The 19,253-nt window shown below is 40.2% G+C and overlaps 1 protein-coding gene across 1 annotated transcript; it reads left to right on the forward strand.

Annotated features, from left to right (window-relative positions):
* Nucleotides 1-582: 582 nt before the first annotated feature.
* On the forward strand, nucleotides 583-17,802 carry NME9 (NME/NM23 family member 9). The gene is made up of 8 exons (XM_042456089.1): nucleotides 583-624; nucleotides 4,930-4,966; nucleotides 8,804-8,861; nucleotides 9,704-9,807; nucleotides 11,236-11,307; nucleotides 13,418-13,534; nucleotides 15,417-15,504; nucleotides 16,507-17,802. The coding sequence occupies exons 2-8, from the start codon at nucleotides 4,934-4,936 to the stop codon at nucleotides 16,509-16,511; spliced, it is 477 nt and encodes a 158-aa protein (XP_042312023.1). The 5' UTR covers nucleotides 583-624; nucleotides 4,930-4,933; the 3' UTR covers nucleotides 16,512-17,802.
* The last annotated feature ends 1,451 nt before the right edge of the window (nucleotides 17,803-19,253 follow it).

Genomic DNA, 19,253 nt, shown 5'->3' on the forward strand with positions numbered 1-19,253 from the left:
CAGAACAATGGATGCAAACTAGAGGAAAAGAGATTCCACTTAAAGATTAGGAGGAACTTCCTGCCAGTAAGAGCTATTTGGCCATGGAATATGCTGCCTTGGAGAGTAGTGGTGTCTCTTTCCTTGGAGGTCTTTAAGCAGAGGCTGGATGGCCATCTGTCACAGGGGGTGCTTTGACTGGGAGTTCCTGCATGGCAGAAGGGGGTGGACTGGATCAGGGCCCTTGGGCTCCCTTCCAAGTCTGTGATTCTATGGTTCTATGATTATATGATTCTGTTGGAGAATACTTGCCCATAGGGAATACAGAGGCTGGGTTGCTAAAAAGGTTCAGCACCAAAGAAGGAACCCATCAATGACTCCCTCTGGGCAAGCATGGCTTCCCTGTGGGCAAGTGCTGTCCTTTCTTTTAGCAGGTCAGAGAAATGAACCCATGAATCTTCTCCAGTCCTTGGCTTCCCAGAGCTCCCTGGAGGGCCTCCTGGCGGCAAGGGAGGCCGAGGAAGGAGAGGCCTGGGCGGCGAAGGGAGCTTGAGGAGGGAGGCCTTGTTGCTGGGAGACAGACAGCAGCAGGCGCCACGGCGGCCATTGCCAGCAAGGCAGCAGCAGCAGCAGCAGCAGCAGCAGGTAAGTTGGTTGTGGCTGAGTGCCTTCAAGTTCCCCCCCAACTGTCATGATGAGGTTTCTTGGTAAGTTTCTTCAGAGGGGGCTTGAAACTGCCTCCCTCTGAGGCTGAGAGAGAGTGGCTTCACCCAGGGTCGCCCACTGGGTGCTTATGGCACAGCCAGGAGTCGAACCCTGTCCTCCAGAGTCAGTTTGTTGTTGGTGTTGTTGTTATATTTCCTCAAGTTGTTCCCAAATGGCTGAGCAGATGACAGAGGCACATTGATTGCCCTGAAGAACATTATAAGGAAGACCCTTGGCATGTAACCCAATGGTAACAACTTGAGGTTGCAGTATTCTCCAAGGATTCCCTATGGGCAAGCATTCTCCAATGATTCCCTATGGGCAAGTATTCTCCAGTTATTCTCTATGGACAAGTATTCTCTGGGGAGGCTGAGAGAGTGTGACCCCTTCCCAAGGTCGCCCAGTGGGTTCCTAGGTGTTCTTTGAAGTTTGTATGTGTGTTGTGCGCCTTCAAGTTGTTTCAGAGTTATGGAGACCCAAAGGCGAAGCTGTCATGGAGTCTTCTTGGCAAGAGTTGTTGAGAGGAGGTTTGCCATCCTCTGAGGCTGAGAGAGTATGGCTTGACCAAGGTCGCCCACTGGGTTCTTATGGCAGAGTCAGGAGTCGAACCCGGGCCTCCAGAGTCGGCACCTCTCCCAAAACCTTGCTGGGGGGGGGGGGGCAAAATGATCCCCTCGGATTTCTCACTTGGCTGTTTTAACCCTTCACACATTTTCTGACTGTTTTACCCTTCCAGCTTTTTAACCTTGTAGTGGTTTGAGTGTTGGACTAAGACTATAGAGTGCAGGGTTCAAATCCTGTTGGGTGACCTTGGGTAAGTCACACTCTCTCAGCCTCAGAGGAGGGCAATGGCAAAACCCTTCTGAAGACACTTGCCAAGAAAACCCTGTGATAGGTTTACTCTATTGTTGTTGCTGTTGTGTGTCTCCAAGTCATATTTGACACATGGCGAGCCTAAGGCAAACCTATGGAATGCACTCACTCGGAGGGTGATGGAGTCTCCTTCCTTGGAGGTCTTTAAACAGAGGCTGGATGGCCATCTGTCAGGGATGCTTTGATTTGGATTTCCTGCATGGCAGGGGGTTGGACTGGATGGCCCTTGTGGTCTCTTCCAACTCTACGATTCTACGATTCTATGATTCTATCATAGGGTTTTCTTGGCAAGTTTCTTCAGAGGAGGTTTGCCATTGCCTTCCCCTGAGGCTGAGAGAGTGTGGCTTTCCCAAGGTCACTCAGTGGGTTTTTATGCTCAAGTAGGGAATCGAACCCTGGTCTCCAGAGTCATAGTCCAGTGCTCAAACCACTACACCATGCTCGTTCTCTTAGGGTTGACTTAAGGCTTGCCATAAGTTGGAAACGACTTGGAGGAACACAACAATGACAACAATCTGTTTTCAAAATCTACCAAACAGTGATACACAAAGTACAAAATCTACCAAACAGTGATACACAAAGTACATGTTGCAAGCTTTCGAAGCTCCATTGGCTTCTCCATCAGGCAAAGATGTTAAAAATCATAAAGATATCACTGTTTTGTGGACTGTGGATGTTATTGCACTCTGCTACATGGCCACCACAGCAATCCCTGGATGTGTGATCTCTTTTCAAGATGTTATTGTAGCCAGTGACATTCTGGCACCTTTGGAGAAATCATAAGAAATGGTACTTCTGAGGAAGGACAGAGAATGTTTCCTGGGTTGCCGAGAAAGCCACAAACTGTACTTGCAGCAACTGCACTTGTCACCATTGGCTTACATGCCAAGGGTCTGCCTAATAATTTTCTTCAGGACAATAAATGTGCCTCTGTTATGCGCTCAGTGCTCACATATATTGTTTCTATTTCCTGCCAGAAGTGGGTTTGACTGATGCAACAAGTGTGAAACTCTCCACTTACCTTCCTTCTGCCTTTATGCCTTCCACACTCATTTCTTTCTCTCGCTCTTTCTGTTCAGGTCATGCTGTCTATCCTCTTGACCCATTTTCTGCTTTGGTAATTGAAACCCACTGGGTAGCCTTGGCCAAGTCACACACTCTCAGCCTCAGTGGAAGGAAATGGCAAATTCCCTCTGAACAAATCATGCCAAGAAAATCCCATGATATGGTTGCCTTAGTGTCACCATAAATCAGAAACAACTTGAAGGTACACAACAACAACAACAACAATATTCCACCCTGCCACCCCATTCCATATAGCAAGGTAGAAGAGATCACAGTTCCTCTGACTAAGAGGAAATGGCAGCAGGGAACAAAAATCTCAATGGAGGAAATAATAACAAGAACGACTGAAGAATTCAGAGACATATCCCTGTTAGTCTGGAATATGTGTACACAAAGGGATCTTATAGCACCTTTGTGACTGAGTGAAAGAAGTTGTAGCATAAGCTTTCATAGACTCTGGCCTACTTCCTCCATGCAACCTAGGCTGCAGCGTCTGCACTGCAGAAATAGTGCAGTTTGACATCACTTTAACTGCAATGGCTCAATGCTATAGAATTCTTGGATTTGTAGTTTGTTGTGGCACCAGAGCTCTCTGACAGAGAAGGTTGAATATCTCACAAAACTACAAATCCCAGAATCCCATAGCACTGGCAGTTAATGTGTTAAACTGCATTATTTCTGCAGTGCAGATACAGACCAATTCTACGAAAGCTTATACTACAATGGCTTTCACTCATTTAGCCTCAAAGGTGCTAAAAGACGATTTGCATATTAATACAGTAACAATAACAATTGTTGTTTTTGTTATTATTATTTCTTACTTGCTTCTCTGTACAGATTGAGATTGCCCTTCTGAAAGGGTTCATGTCTCTTTGCACCCTTTCAAAGATGCAAGAAGCAAAAACCACAATGCCTTTCCACTCAGTCCCTCTGATCCAAAAGCAAATAGTATTATTCATACAAGCCTTATTCCAAAGTGGAAACATGGTCACGTTTTTTAACCATGGGTATTCATAGACATTTGACCCTAATTAGAGGAATTTTACTTGATTGCATGTATGAATTTTATTTAATTCACAGTAAATGTGAATTAAAGGGGGGAGGGGATAAATGTCTTTTCCATGATGAAAATCTACATTCAAAATGACATTATTCTTAACAAGACCAGTGGCTTAGAAAATTGAAGGAAAATTTCTAGCCAATGAAAGGAGTTTAAATGGATTGCACCAAGTGATTAATTGACAATCCCACAAGAATCAGATCCATAGTATTTAGTGAGACATAGCGTTCGAACATAATAAAAAAGATAAAGTTGTAAATGTGAAAGGCCTTGTTGTTTAACATTATATTACAATTACTACTGCTGTATTTACATTATCAAGACTTTAATTCTAAATGAATAATTCATACTGAGCAAAGTGACATTTACATGAGAGCAAAGGATCAGAGATAGTTTACCATATTAAGATAACAGTTTGTAAATGGAACATCCAATTTGATTGCATAGCAGGGCATTTAAATTTATGTTACATCAGTGTACACAAAGCCGAACCTGAATAAAAATTTAAAATCCCATTAATTATTTTATTCCTCCCCTCCATCTTGTTCTGGTTTGGATCTTTGGCAAAGTAAACAGCTGCCTTAATTTTTGAAAATCACATTCCTCTTTCATCCCACCCAAAACCGTTTTTGTGGCTTCTTTTTGTCCCTCTCTTATAATCCTATATCCTTATTCACCCGCTTCTTTTAGTTTACAGATTCCCAAACGGATCAAATGGATCAAAACAGGATAGTGTTAAGAGCTTGAAAATTCATTTTCTTTGGGTCGATGCCTCAATGCTATGTTCAATTTAGAACACAGGAATATCGGTTGGCTGCAAAGAAGATCCCTACTTTCCAAACTACCATCATTATTTGTCACATACACTTAATCTCATGTAACTAAAAATCCAAGAGAGCTAGGCTTTTAGTAAAGGACAAATTAGGTAATGTAGTATTTGGTTTTTCTTTAGAACTGTGGTTCATTTAAGTAAGGTACTTAAATGGAGAAACATTTGTGATAAAATTCCACTTTAAGGAAGTCAGCTTCATTTATAAAGTTTGTTTAAATTGTCCCTTTTTGTTGACAAATTTCTAATTAAATTTTAATACAGTATATTATTTCCTACCACTGCATGGGACTGTGTTACAATTGCTGTTGCCAGTGTTTTATACACCAGAGTGCATACCGGTAAATTATATTTATAGATTTGGTGGTAGTTTTATAGAAATTACATGGTGTTTTAGATTTTTGTTTGTTTTTGGCAGCACAATGACCAGCAGGAAGAAGGAATTGGCTTTGCAGGTCAGTATGAAAAGTTAATGCTGTAAATATAATGATGAATTTGGCATTTCCTGCTTGTGTGGAAGGGTGGGTTTGGCAGAAGACTGTGTTATATTTTGCCAGTCGATTCAGAGCGGTAGTTCTAAAATAGAAAGCAACAGAGTCCTAAATGGATTTACCAGTCTCCCAAGGCAACAGCCAGTAATTCATTTCCCCCCCTCATCTGATGAATCAGAAATAAAATGTAAGAACAGATTTAAATTATCTCCACAGTGCAGCCTTCTGGGAAGAGATTGCAGCGCAGAGCATTTTATTTAGCAGAATAATGTAGAATAAGAACCAAAGGCTGACTGTTCATCAGATGATAATCGAAACCAGCTAAACCTCATTTATTTTTTCACATAAAAGTGAAATATACTTCTAAAAATGAGAGTTTAATTTGAGACAGATTTAACTGTACAGTTTTAAGCAAAATTTCTCACTGTACTTTCTAGCTGTTAAGACGCAGGATGACTGAAGCAAGCTGACCTTCTAGGCTGGATTGGAGTATAGTCCTCTAACAACCGTGAGTGTGGAGATAGCAAGGAAAATTAGATATCTGTCAGTAACTGATATTGGTCTCAATATGCAATCTTACTTTGGCCCAGGGACTACTGTACTATTTGCCAGAGTGAAGTGTCCATCTCCAATAGATTATTTTTCTTAGTTATTTAATTTAATATTGTATTTTTATTCCCAGGATAGGTGCTATTGGAAATCTATGCACTGAGTGTCAAAATAAATTGATTGGGTTTATATGCTATATTGTTATATACTGGGGTGAGGGAAGTGTCTTTCATTGTTCCATCTCAGTTAGCAAAATGGTTGGGAATGGCCCTGCTTTCATCCTAAGTCTTCATGAGGAAACACTTAAGAGTTTGTGCTTACATTTTAAAGGGATGCAGGAGGCCTATATATAAGATGCCCTTTGTGCCAACCCCTTTTTGAGTCAACTCATTTCTTTTCCATTCTCAGTGCTGTCAGGTTATGTGCTCTCTCTCTCTCTCTGAAATGTAAGACATATAAAACAAATTGAGGTTGCTGCTATATTTCCTCATCTCTTGGTGTTTGCTTCAATGCTTGAACAGAACAGGTGAATGTTCAGTGACATAAAAGAAGAGGAGCAACATTGATAGAAACCGCAGGGACCTGAGCAGTGAGCCTCATCAGGTTTCCGGCAATATTGAATCTTAATGATGTAGACTCCTGGGAAAATAATACTACTGTAATAGTGATGAGATCTGTCCACCCTGTTCAACAGACAGCTTCATGACAGTCATTGTGATGGCTGGGTCTCCAGTCATCTGGGAACTTCTCCTGAACTACAAAGGGTTAATCTGGGAGGCGGTGCATGCTAATGAGAGATGACATCACATGCTAATGAGCTGTGACATCATAGCTGATGTAAGGTCTAACTGACCAATCAGAGAGTAGGAACGCGAGATTCAAGAACTTTCTATGGGAAATCTTTAAAAGGACTTGTGCAGCCATGTGATCCTTTGTCTCTCCCTTGATCCTCTCCTGAGGGGGAAACCAGATGCTGTCTCTTTGAGTCTGGGAGACACAGACTCAAGGGAATGCAGGTCGAGAGGCCAGGGGGCCCTCCCTGCATCCAGGAACTCAAAAGGACTACAAATCCCATCTTCTGTGAGTAGTTAGGAATGTGTTAGCTAGTGCGTTTAGGCCTTTTGTTATTTTCAACAATGGCTTGGGTGAAATGAACTCTTTGCAACTATGCTTTCTAGACCTGCATAGCAAGGTGGCTCTGCACGAATGATATCTTTTTATTCTATGCTATTTCTTTAAAATAAACTCCTTTCTTTTAAAAGTATCAGCTGTCTTTCTCTTTGCTCCTGTACACGTGCCTGGACTCGGCTATTGAAACTAGATCTCTCTCTCTCTATTCCTCACAAGTCTCAGTGTGTGTGAGGAAGAAATTAATTCACTGAGTGGTGGCAGCGCGGCTTTAGGACCTCCAGGGGTCTCATTCCGCTCAACAGGTAGCGAGAATGGAGATCTAGGAGATCCTAGAGGGAAAAGTGTGACAAGAGGGGACTCCCTGGGAGTAAAAGGGCCACGCACAGGGCGCCAAGGCTCCAGGGAAAGGCCCCCAAGTCACCACAGTCATGTTAAATTATTTTCTTGCATTTGATGTGCCTTTAACTGACCTACCTGAAAGATTCTCTTGTAGTGATAAATCGATTTCCACTTTCTTGCTGGTAGTAAGAAATTCACATTTTTGTATTTTGAGGGCCTATGGAATTACACTGTAACTGAAACAGACTAAAATACTGTACTTTCTTAATCTGGTGTCTAGGGATCAACATGTATAATCTCAGAGGTACTTTGGATTTAGCTATGTTATTAATTTATGGACATTAATCTTAGTAAAGTATATATTCAGTTCATAAGGCATTAAATAGACATTTTTAAACAAGAAAGGCTCTTCCAGCACAAACTTTAGTGAATCCAGTTCATCAGTTCACTATCCATTTCATCACATGCAACTGTAGTCTACCCAGTATAGAATACCCATATAGTATACTAGTCATTTTTACATAAAAGAATCACAGATACATTCCCAAAAATTGTTGGTCTTTAAAATTCCACACATCTCTTTGTTATTCTTTGTGAAAAAATTATTTAACTTCACATATAGAAACTTTTAAATAAAAATCTCTGGGAATGTAGAAATGACTCCACAAGAGATATAATCTCTATAAATCCTGCCATCAAGTGGTCACAATAAGAAATTATTATCTCAACTCTACTGGCTATTTACAGCCGAGTAGACCTACTGGTTTCATTTAAACTACTCTTATGTGACCCTGAGTCAGTTACTTTGCCATAGATAAAGCATAGTACTGTATTCTAGTGCAACATTTTGAGGTTTGTCACTCAAGAGCCATGCCATGTAATATGATCCAGAACATGTTTATTCAGAGGTTAGCTGAGAATTTATTCATATTGAGTATGTTTTGGATTATAGCTCTACAATATGATTCTATCCTTGTTTTTCTCAGAAGCTCCAGTAAGTCTAGTTTGACTTATTTTCAAGTAGACTTTGGAAAAGTTGCTTTTTGGACTATAACTCCCAGTAACCTTCAGTCAGTATGGCCAATGACCATGCAGACTGGGGAATTCTAGAAGCTATAGACTATAGATCTCTTTCTACACTCTTTTCTCAAGTAGATCTAACAGATGTGATGTTGACTGGCTTTAGCCTTAGAGTGATTCAGTGCTCATCTTACTCTTATAGAGTGAACATCAACAGTTCCATAGACCACCTGAATGGAGTTTACTGATCATCAGTGGCTCACACACCATAGTTCAAGAGGTTGTGAGATATCTAGATGTCACAGTAGGATCAATCTTGTTGTTCAATCACTCAACAATTAGCCTTTCCCTATTCTGTACATTCTTGCTGGCTAGTGAACAAAACAGGACCTCACAATATTAAGATCAAACTGAAGGGCAGAGGTGGGTGAAACCTGTCAATGTTGAGAGATCAGGTAGTTTCAGTCAAACAACCTCTGAATGGTCACAGTTACCCTCCTGCTCTAGGTCTTGAATATTTGCATTTTTAGTAGATTTTAACAGGACAAAAAAATAGCATCTGAACAAGGAACTTGTTTACAAATGTTTTTGTTATGTATCATGAGTATGAGCTCCTACTGTTAGGTTATCTAATACAGTATAAACATTTTATTTGTCCCTTTACTACTGACTAACCAAATCTGTCTTCAGGCAGCTGAATTTAAAAAGGCTGTTCTGTCCTACTTAAAGGTTTATTGGTAATATTGTTTACTTTACATACAGATGCTTATAAGTAATCAGGAACTTTGGGAAGAAATGCTGAGTTCCAAAGGATTGATAGGTAAGACTTGTGTTGTAAGTACAAAACAGGTCACACTTTTCTTGCTGTTCAGAAATATAAAGATAGACTGACAAACTATATAGCACAATATCATTTTGTTTTGTTTCATTTTAGTGAGAAAATTAACTACAGTATAACAAAGTCTTCTTTAGCACTGTTTGATGTGTTTTTCCTTAACATGTTTCTAAGCATACCAGAAGAGTTTCTATGTGAGTATGATATCATGCAAGGGCTGGCACGAGGTATTGACAGAATTGGGTACCTTCTGAGACCTATGTTCCAGTGGGGAACCACTGCCAACTCCTTGAGACTTTAAGCTATCTATTCCTACTTCTTGATGGTGTTGCTTATTGACCTGACTGAGCAGTTGCTTCTATTCATATTGCCCTGTCTACCTTGGCAGTCAAATAGATTGAGTTCAGACAAGAAGCAGTGAAAGGACATTGGGAATAGCAGTGACAAAGAGGATGAATAATTCCTGGAAGAAAAGCATTAGGGATCTCTTGTTGATGGGTTCCTCAAAGCCTGGAGCCAGATATAAGCACATGGATTCGCTTCATCTCCATGCCCCTCCTGCACATTTTTGGAGCTGTATGATATTGGTGCTTTCTGGGATGATAGGAAGGTAGAAAGAGGGCCCACTTGCAGCACCTCATACTATAACTTCCAAATCATCCCATTACCTAGCACATACCTCTGACAACAAATTGAATTGGTAAAGCAATTGTTAGTTACATCAGGAAGTAGTAGTTATGAGCTTAGGTAATTTTATGTGCTTGATTATCTCTGCATATTTCTATATAATGTTGGAATTCTGCTAAAATATTTTAATTTCCTTGCAGTGGTAGATGTTTATCAAGGCTGGTGTGGACCATGTAAAACAGTAGTAAGCCTCTTCAGAAAAATAAGAAATGAACTTGGTGATGATCTTCTGCATTTTGCTGTGGTAAGGTAGCATCAAATGTGCAAACATACAGTATACAGTTGGCCCTCTGTTTGCACAGGGGATCCGTTCAGGACCCTCCCTGTGAAATTTGGAGGCTCATGTGTATTCAAGCCTCATAGGCTCGAATAGGGCACACCCCCCTGTGCACAACCTGGGTGTGCATGCTGGGTGCACGTGCCAGTAAAATTAATGGAGGTCGCCCCTCCGCACATACCAGTAATCAAGTTCGTGGATGTGAGATCCATGAGTTAGGAGGGATGACTCTACAAGTGTACAAATATAGCTGACAAAAACTAAAGTCTAGGAGGCAGATAAATATAATATACAATTCTGCTTGCTTTAGTGAGTTAAATAATGCTATAGTCTCAATGAATTCAAGAGAACAAACTCAATAATTTAACACACCAGGAGTGGACCACATTGGAGAAAGCTAGATTAATTTATTGGATATTCTGAAGTCTCACCAAAGTGGAGGCTATGGGATGCTCACATAGATGTAAATATATTCAGTGTGCATGTGTAGAAATAGAACCTGGAAATGCTATAAAGTTTGACATTACAAATATCAAAATGAGTTACTCAGCAAATAAGTTACTAAAAAATCTCAAAAAGTCTGGAGGAAAAATATTGACATTGTATGCTTGGTGTTGCTGCTCACTTGCTGGTCAATGCCCCCCCCCCCCGCCCCATGGCAGCCCATTCAATAGAAATATGAAAAGGCACCTGTGCATTTGAATAATACAATCAGGTATGATCAGAGACTTACAGGAAAATGCAAATAATTTCCCAACCATTCCATTACATATATTATTTAGTCTGAATTATGATACGAGAATAGGGCTATACTGTACACTGTCAGAAATCCCTAGCAGCCTCTCATAGAATTACAGTACCTTAAAGTCATTGGGAAGTGAAAATTATTGATAATCCATTTTGTCTAGTGTTGGTGGGGACTAAGCATATGTGTGCGTTTCACACAACTTATTAAAGTAAGTGTGGGAGCCTCCATGGGACTGATATAGCTTACTGGGGGATTTGCAGTCAGGGCCATGGCAGTTTCTCTTCCCCAAATTCCAACATTCTGGAAGGAAATGGAGTAGGAAGTAGATGGGTTGAATCTGGTGGATCTCTCCAGCATTTTGCTCTCTACAACCACTCTCTCCACGTGTCGAAGGGAAGGCAGGAATTAAGCTGGCGCTGTACATCTGGTGACACGAGCCACCAAACTATGAGGTTGCTATTCAGCTGGCTCTTGAACTGTTAGTCAAATGAGCCTGTTGCAATCCTCACTTCAAAAGGATGGACTACTACTTGTTTAAGAAGTGATAAGAAATTCTAGGTACAGTACTTCTCTTTCCTGCTCTAGTAGTGATCCTGTAGTTGTAAATATTTACTTTTAGTAAATTATTTTATTTGCTTTTTCTTTAGGCTGAAGTGGATTCAATTGATGCCCTAGAGAAATATCGTGGAAAATGTGAACCTACATTTCTCTTTTATGCTGTAAGTTGGTTCAAGAGTTCTTTGGTTTAGAAACAGGAAATTTCTTTCAGTCAAAAACTGTTCCTGTCTTGCAGTACCATATGAACATTGGGTGACATTGAGTCACGAGAATATAACGTGGTTTTTTTGAAAAAGAGTGAAGGTGTATCTTCACAATATAGTTATATCAATATTATGCCACTTTTAATTTTCATGACTTACAGCTCACATCCATGTGCCCCAACCCCCTTCTCTTCTTCCCCTCTTTTTATTTTGAATCCTCTATTGGGAAACTGGAGGATTAAATAAAACCTGTAGAACAAGAGGGATTCATTTCATAAGAAGTCAGGCATTCTAGCAGTATAATATTAAACTAACAGTGCAGAGGAGAAAAACTTCTCCCCTTCCACCTCTCTTTTTGAACTCTTCTTCCTCTCTTTTACTTCTAAACTCTCTGTTTGGAAACTTGTTGTTGTTAATAAAACTCAAGCCCCACAGTGCAGGAGAGATGTGCTTAAAAATCATGCACTTTACCATAACGCTAAATGCATTTTCTAGTAAAGAACAATTAAAAGAAAGGTAGAAATTGGTTTTAGCAGATTGGAGACAATATGAAAAACTGCAAAAGCAAAGAAAAATTAACAACCACAGCTCACATAATTGCACACAAAAGACATGTTCAAAAGCAAAATGAAATCAAATACAACAATAGATGCACATGGAACTCTAGTATTCAAAATGTACCTGGGACAGGAAAAATTGCCGTATTCAACTAAGAAGTAAAATGTTGTGTTACTTCATGGGAATCACCAGGAAGCCTATCAGAACAAGAGAAGTGTTGGGTCTCAGAAAGAGAATTAAGTAGAGCAATGAAAACTGCCACATTCTGCCACATTTGACCAGTCTGAATTAACTCATGTAGTTTGGTGAAGTACTTAGAAAGTACCAAAATGCCTTGACAAAGAGAGAGACGGAAGTGCAAATAACTATTTCCCCAGTGAAGCTAGCATTCATGTTATCTTGAGAACTTAAGTAATTTCCTATTCATGGTGACCCTAGCGTGATATAGTGGTTTGAGCTTTGGACTATGGAGATTATCACACAGATAAATACAGGCGGGAGAGACACAGGATCTAAAAGACAAAAAAGGATCTTATCGCATTTACCTGTGTCTGGGCTGTAATAATAATAATAAAATGTTTTATTTATAGACCGCTATTCCGCAATGATCGTAGCGGTGGGCAGCCTATATCCACTCAGGGAACCCATCTACAACTCGGACTTCTCCAACTGCTTTTTTAAGTATGGGAAAATCCTACAGCCCCTGGGTAAATGTGATAAGATCCATTTTTGTCTTTTAGATCCCGCATCTCTCCCGCTGATTTTTCTGTGTGCAATAATCTCTTTTTTTTCTATTATGCATGTGTACCACAATTTGTGCACAAAATTCTGATAGGTTATGGTTCAGTTTGCATGATTTAAGGAAATTCAGGAGAATGTGGTCAGTATGGATTGGTTGCTGCTGAATAGACAGCAGTGCAAAGTATGAAAGGCAAATAACTTGATTTTAATTAATTGGACTGGAGTATAGCTGTAGCAAATTTCCTGTGTAGAGGAGTGCACTCCAGTTCAACTGGCAATTATTAGATTGTCAATTAATTTATCAATTCAATTTATAGTCATGTATGTATGTTTTTAGATCTTGCACGTGGGACATAGCAGACATCCTCTTAAAGATATTCACCCTGATATGACAGAAAAGAGGGATGCCTCTTTTAATGCCATCTGCAGTTTTTACAGTTATTTGTATCAAGTTGCATATATAATACAAATATGCTTACTGAAATGAGTCACTTTAATCCATTAAGCCATTTTAATTTACTAATATATTCAAGCAGCTCAACACTGCATGGTGTGTGGCTCTCTCTGCTTTTTTCAAGTTCTGTTCCTCTCTGTCCTCATCTAAATACAAAAGATGACCTGTTTGTATAGCAGACAGTTCATTCTGGAGATACTGTACAATATAATGTGTGTGATCTTTATATGGCGATCAAATCCAGACTCTGACATGGTAATATTAATGTGTGTATGCTGTAAAATAAATGAGCTATGAATACCTATTTTCTTTCAGGGAGGTGAGTTAGTAGCAGTTGTAAGAGGAGCAAATGCACCGTTGTTACAGAAAACCATTGTGGAACAGCTGGAGGCAGAAAGAAAGGTCTTGGATCATGGAGCAGACAGAGTAGTGGTAATCTTGTTTCTTGCCATTAAGTTGAAACCCCTTTTTAAATGTCATTGGCCATTATTCAATAGAATCAAAGTTGGAAGGGTTATTGTAGGCCAGTGCTGCACAGAGTGGTGCTCTGTGGACAGGTATCAGTCCATAAGTTTTTGGTTGCTGGTCCACAATGAGCCTTCACAAGAGAAAGACAGTTGTAGTAAATGGGCACAAATATTTTGCTGGTCCTCTCCGTAAGGAGGCCAGGTGGCCCTGGCCTAGCTTTCCTTCTGTCAACAAATCAAAACATTTTTTATGTCACCAGGCTTTTAAAAACTAGTGGGGTTTTAATACTGTTTGGTGCTGTTTTAAAGGTTTGCAGTTCATCTTTTAATGAATTTTTGTGTTTTTAATGTTTAACTTTTAACTATTTAAAATGGAATTAAGCAATTGATAAATAACTCTTTTTTATTTATATTTTTATTAATGACTTCATATAGTTTTCACCTGTATTGCTTTGAAACAAGTTGTTAGCAGCCTTGAATCCCATTCTTGGGGAAAAAGGGAGGATATAAATGAATACAACAAAAATACATAAATAAACAATTGGGGGGAAACTTTGCAGTCCCTCGCCGGTTTAGAAACATTGTTTGTAGGCAATATAGTTCAACTGCCCACTCAGTGCAGTGAAATCTATTCTGGACAAGAAAGAAGAGATATTATTCAAGACATGTCCATACAGGTCAAATATGTCCAGAAAATGTATGGGCCAAATCTTGGTTCTGGTGCAGACAGACCTGACACAATCTGGCATATTCTGCACCAGAACTGGGGCATTGGCCACTTACTAGGTGTCAAAATAAGTCCCTCATTGTTCCAGTTCTCCCAGAGACAGCCATTGCAGTCCACTTGGCTGCCCAGCATGGTTGCTGCTGGCAAGGGTCACATGCTCTGAGCTGAGACCTAGATGGCCATCTGTCGGGGACGCTTTGATTTGGATTTTCTGCATGGCAGGGGGTTGGGCTGGATGGCCCATGCGGTCTCTTCCAACTCTATGATTCTATGAACCTGTGACCCTCGAAAGTGGGAATGGCACTGGGTAGTGTGGCTTGGCCACACATGCAAACAGCTGCCTGACCTACAACAGAGGGCCTTTGCGGTGGAAAAGCATCAAGATAGCTCCAGGCTCAGATGTGACAAGCTGCTCCCAGTCTATCCTGCACGTGTGGATGTCCCCAAGTGGCAGGATACAGTATTTGCCTGCAAAAGGCCATAAATTCAGTCTCCAATATTTTTGGGTAGAACTAGGGAAAATTCTTCTCTGAAACCCTGGAGAACTGTTGAGAGTCAGTGCAGCCCATACTGAACTAAACAGACTATCTGATAGTATAAGGCAGGGGTAGGCAACCTGTGGCCCGCGGGCCGAATGCGGCCCGGCAAGGCCTTGGGACCAGCCCCAGCCCGGTCCTGCCGCCGATTGCCGCTGGGGCCTTTGGGGGGCAATTGTCTATAGAAGCCTCAGAAACATGCATTTATATTAACATTTTTTAAAAAACCAGCAAATTTTTTTAACATGTCCTCTATTTTTTTAAAAAAGTGTCTTCCATTTGAAAATTTTGTCCTACATTTGTCCTGATTTATTTATATATTTAATTTTTTTAAAAAATTATTTAATTATTTATTTTTTGGCTTCGGCCCCCCAGTTGTCTGAGGGACAGCAACCCGGCCCCCGGCTCAAAAAGGTTGCCTACCCCTGGTATAAGGCAACTTCCTATTTTCCTTACATGCTTATTACTAAAACAACAACCTGTTACTATAAATAAACATATCATTATTGCTAAAAGCAACTTTTAAGAAAATGTTTCAAGTGATTGTTTTCTAAAACAAGCACTTTCTTATGCTTTGATGCCAGATTCAGGATGGGGGCCTTCCTAAAGAAGAAAGCCCTAGTGTTCGAGAGGAGGAGGAGGATGAAGAAGATGGTGAGGATGATGAGACAGGTTTGTAATTTTATTTATGGCATGGCTATCATTGGTTCTAAAATCATAGAAGAGTTAGAAGAGATCCCAAGGGTCATCCAGTCCAACCCCCTGTCATACAGGAATACAATAAAAGCAGCTTTGACAGATTACTATCCAACCTCTGTTTAAAAACTTCCAAAGAAAGAGACTCCACCACTCTCTGAGACAGTGTGTTCTTGTAATTAAAATTCTCCTTGCATGAAGAGGTTAGTAATCCCAGATACTTTAGATTTGTCCATGTTTTCCCTAATTCATAACAGTATTGCTATGTTTGGACACCTGACAGAGCACCTAGGCGATCAAAAGCTTAATTTAAATAAATAAATAAATTTGTCTACACATGTGATCACCTTACCCTGGTTCCCACTCCACCGGGGGAAAGGCTACACGACCAGGAGGGAAATGGCGCCAGTAATGCAGGAAAGAGAACAAGCGGGTGTCACCCCCAGGCCAGCCCCTTGAGCATTGCTCATTGCATCCCCAAGTTCCCTAATCAGACTCGGGAGGTGCAGGAAAAACCTCCAAAAAAGTACAGTCAAATTAACCCGAATTATCCACCACTGATTCGGGTTTTCCCAGGAAAAATCGATTACATGGAGATCAGATCCACATTCCAATGGGAACAAAATCAGCGCAATGAGGATCGAATGCACACTCAAATGGGAATGATGCCCCCATAATCTGCGTCTTGATCCGCTTTATAAGCCAGTGGGAATGGGGCCCTATGCTCCATTCCTAAAATAGCCTCATTTCCTCCCTCAGTAAACTGGTCTGCTTTCTTCCTGTAGTTTGAGTGGGAGCTCACAGGATAAGAATTTAAGCACAGAAATTGAAAGAGTTATTTAATTAATTGCCTAATATGATTCAAAAGGCTGAGACAACAATTTCACAGTTTAATCACCAAATTCCATTTGATGTTGCTTTCAAGATATAAACTGTTTTCATTTTATGCTAATCCCCCCCTTTTTTTTTTCTTCCTAGGGTAATTAATTTGTCTTGGGACTGGTTTTCCAACTGCCTTTTTGAAGTTGATGAGGAAAATTATAGACAAATTTCAGTTTCTAGTAGGGAGAAAAGGGTACATAAACCAACTCCCCTATAGCTATCACTGTACCACATGGAGCAGAAGTGTGTTTGATGTAGAAGTGATCCAAAAAGTCTGTAGTGCATCCATGTTTTAATTACTGTGTCAGCAGCACTTGTGAAAGGTAGAAATCGAGACACTCGCTCATGTATTAATTGTTCTTATTGCTACTATTATTTTCATTTATATTCACCACAGAATTGCTCATTTAGGTATGTATTAACTACTATGGCACTACGTCAAGGTTAGTCACGTTCAGACAGTTGGGATTAGAACATATGGACAGGTGGAGCAGGATCACTTCCAATCATCCACCTCAGTGTCTGTATGCAGTATACAAAGCTCATATGATGTACACACTAACCCTAGAGCCCATTAATGGGGTTTATAGTTTGGTGAGGCACTGGGGTGCTCTAGCTGATAATTCTAAATGTACTTCCATATGCTGTACATCCCATGATTCCATAGGACGTTGTCATAACAATTAAAGTGGAATGTGGCACTATACTTTGTATAGTATGAATGGGCCCCAGGATTGGACAATACTGAACCCATGGGACATCTGCAGTTCCATGATAATTTTTCCAGCTCCCATGCCCTCTAGAACATCCAGCTTCTCTCTCTCTCTCTCTCTCTCTCTCTCTCTCACACACACACACACACACACACACATATATATATCCTATCCTGAAAGAACAAGATTGTTCAACATGTTAATGGGGGCAAAAATCAGTAGCTAGGAACTGCTCCCCCAGCCCAGTCCTTGTGCTCAAATCCTTGGATATATTATCATACCATGATTGACAGCCTTTTACCAATGTATTTCTGATTATACTCCATTGTCAGCAATGGTGGGATTTTCCTCACACTGTGTTTAATTTAGAAAGTGATCATATAATATAGAACAATTGGAGGCTCCTTTAGAGAACAACACAGGCTCCTGTTGCAAAATAAATGGACTTTTCTGATCACAAGAGGTCGACAAAATAATTTTTAGACTACAGTGAACCCTCTATATCCACGGATTCAACCATTCATGGCTTGAAAATATTCATTTAAATATCCATAAAGCAAACGATGTTGCCAATTTATATAAGGGGCACCATTTTACTTGATGTTATTATGTGCCTTCAAGTTATTTGCTACTTATGGTGACTCTAAAATGAAGCTATCATGGGTTTTCTTGGCAAGATTTCTTCAGAGGAGATTTGCCATTGCCTTTTTTTGAGGCTGAGAGCATGTGACTTCCCCAAACTCACTCAGTGGGTTTCATGGCTGAGCAAGGAATCAAACCCTGATCTCCAGAGTCACAGTCCATCACTACATCACTGTTTTACTATCCCATTGTATATAATGGGCCTTAAGCATCCACAGATTTTGGTATCCATAGGAGGCCCTGGAATCAAACTAAGAGACTACTGTTTAAGGTTTCTGTGGTAGTATATCCTCTGAAGAGATGCCAGTGTGTTGTAGTGGTTTGAGTGTTGGACGGACACTGAGAGATCTTGATTTGAATCTCTGTTCAGCCATGGGAACTCACTGTGTAACCCTGGGTAAGTTATATTCTCCCAGTCTCAGAGGAAGGCAATGGCAAACCCCCTCTGAACAAAACTTGCCAAGATAACCCTCGGAAAGGGTAGTCATAACTTGACATTGGCTTGAAAGTATACAGCAATAATTCTTTCAATATTCCTCTACACCAGAGCCTGAAGGCTTTTGAAAAGAAATTTAGTTTATTTTCAGGGTGTGTGGGGCACCAACAACAAATTAAAAACAAAATTGTATTACCATGCTATGAACACAAGATGACGTGTAAACAATGTAGGATTTTTGCGTAACTAAGTTCAAGGAGAGGATTAAATTAAAGCTATGTTACCAGACTTCCAGAAGTACATAGCTGTTGCATTCAGAAATGATTAAGCCTCAAGCAATTCAATAAAGTAAGTAATTAGTGCATTTCCCAATGGCTGTTAGTTACTCTGCTTCACTAACTTCAAAGTGTGTTTAGTACTGGATGAACAATTTCATCATTGGCTGACTCAGGTTTAAAAGGTTGACAATATTGGCAGATGTGCACATTCTCCAGTGAACTGCTGGTAGCATTTAGCTTTTTGATAATTTACTCATCAGGACTTTTCTTCACTGGATGTTGCTAATGGGGATTGATTTCCATCCTTTCAATATGGTTTTGTCCATAATGCCACTGTATTAGGAAAAGTACTAACTGGGGATTTTAGAATGTTGCGGCATAGGATCAACATGTCATCATCATTAATGCTGCCATAACAACTGTCCTTCAGATGGAAAACATGAGTCCTCCAGTGGTGTCAGACTGGAATGATTGAATCATAGAGTTGTAAGAGACTTCAAGGGCCATCAATTTCAAGCTCCTGCCATGCAGAAATACACAGACAAGGCACCTTCAACAGGCTCTGTTTAAAAACCACCAAAGAAGGAGACTTCATCACTCTCTGAGGCAGAATATTCCACTGTCAATATCAGCAAATATCAGCATAGTTGAAATCACGCATCACTACTACTTATGTCCTGAGTGTGTGGTCATCTGTTGTAGAAAGGCATAATCCATTTCCTCATTCTGACTTGGAAGTCTGTAGTAGACTCTAACAACAACATCCATGTTGTT

The sequence above is a fragment of the Sceloporus undulatus genome, chromosome 3, assembly GCF_019175285.1.
Source record: "Sceloporus undulatus isolate JIND9_A2432 ecotype Alabama chromosome 3, SceUnd_v1.1, whole genome shotgun sequence".
NCBI lineage: Eukaryota > Metazoa > Chordata > Lepidosauria > Squamata > Phrynosomatidae > Sceloporus > Sceloporus undulatus.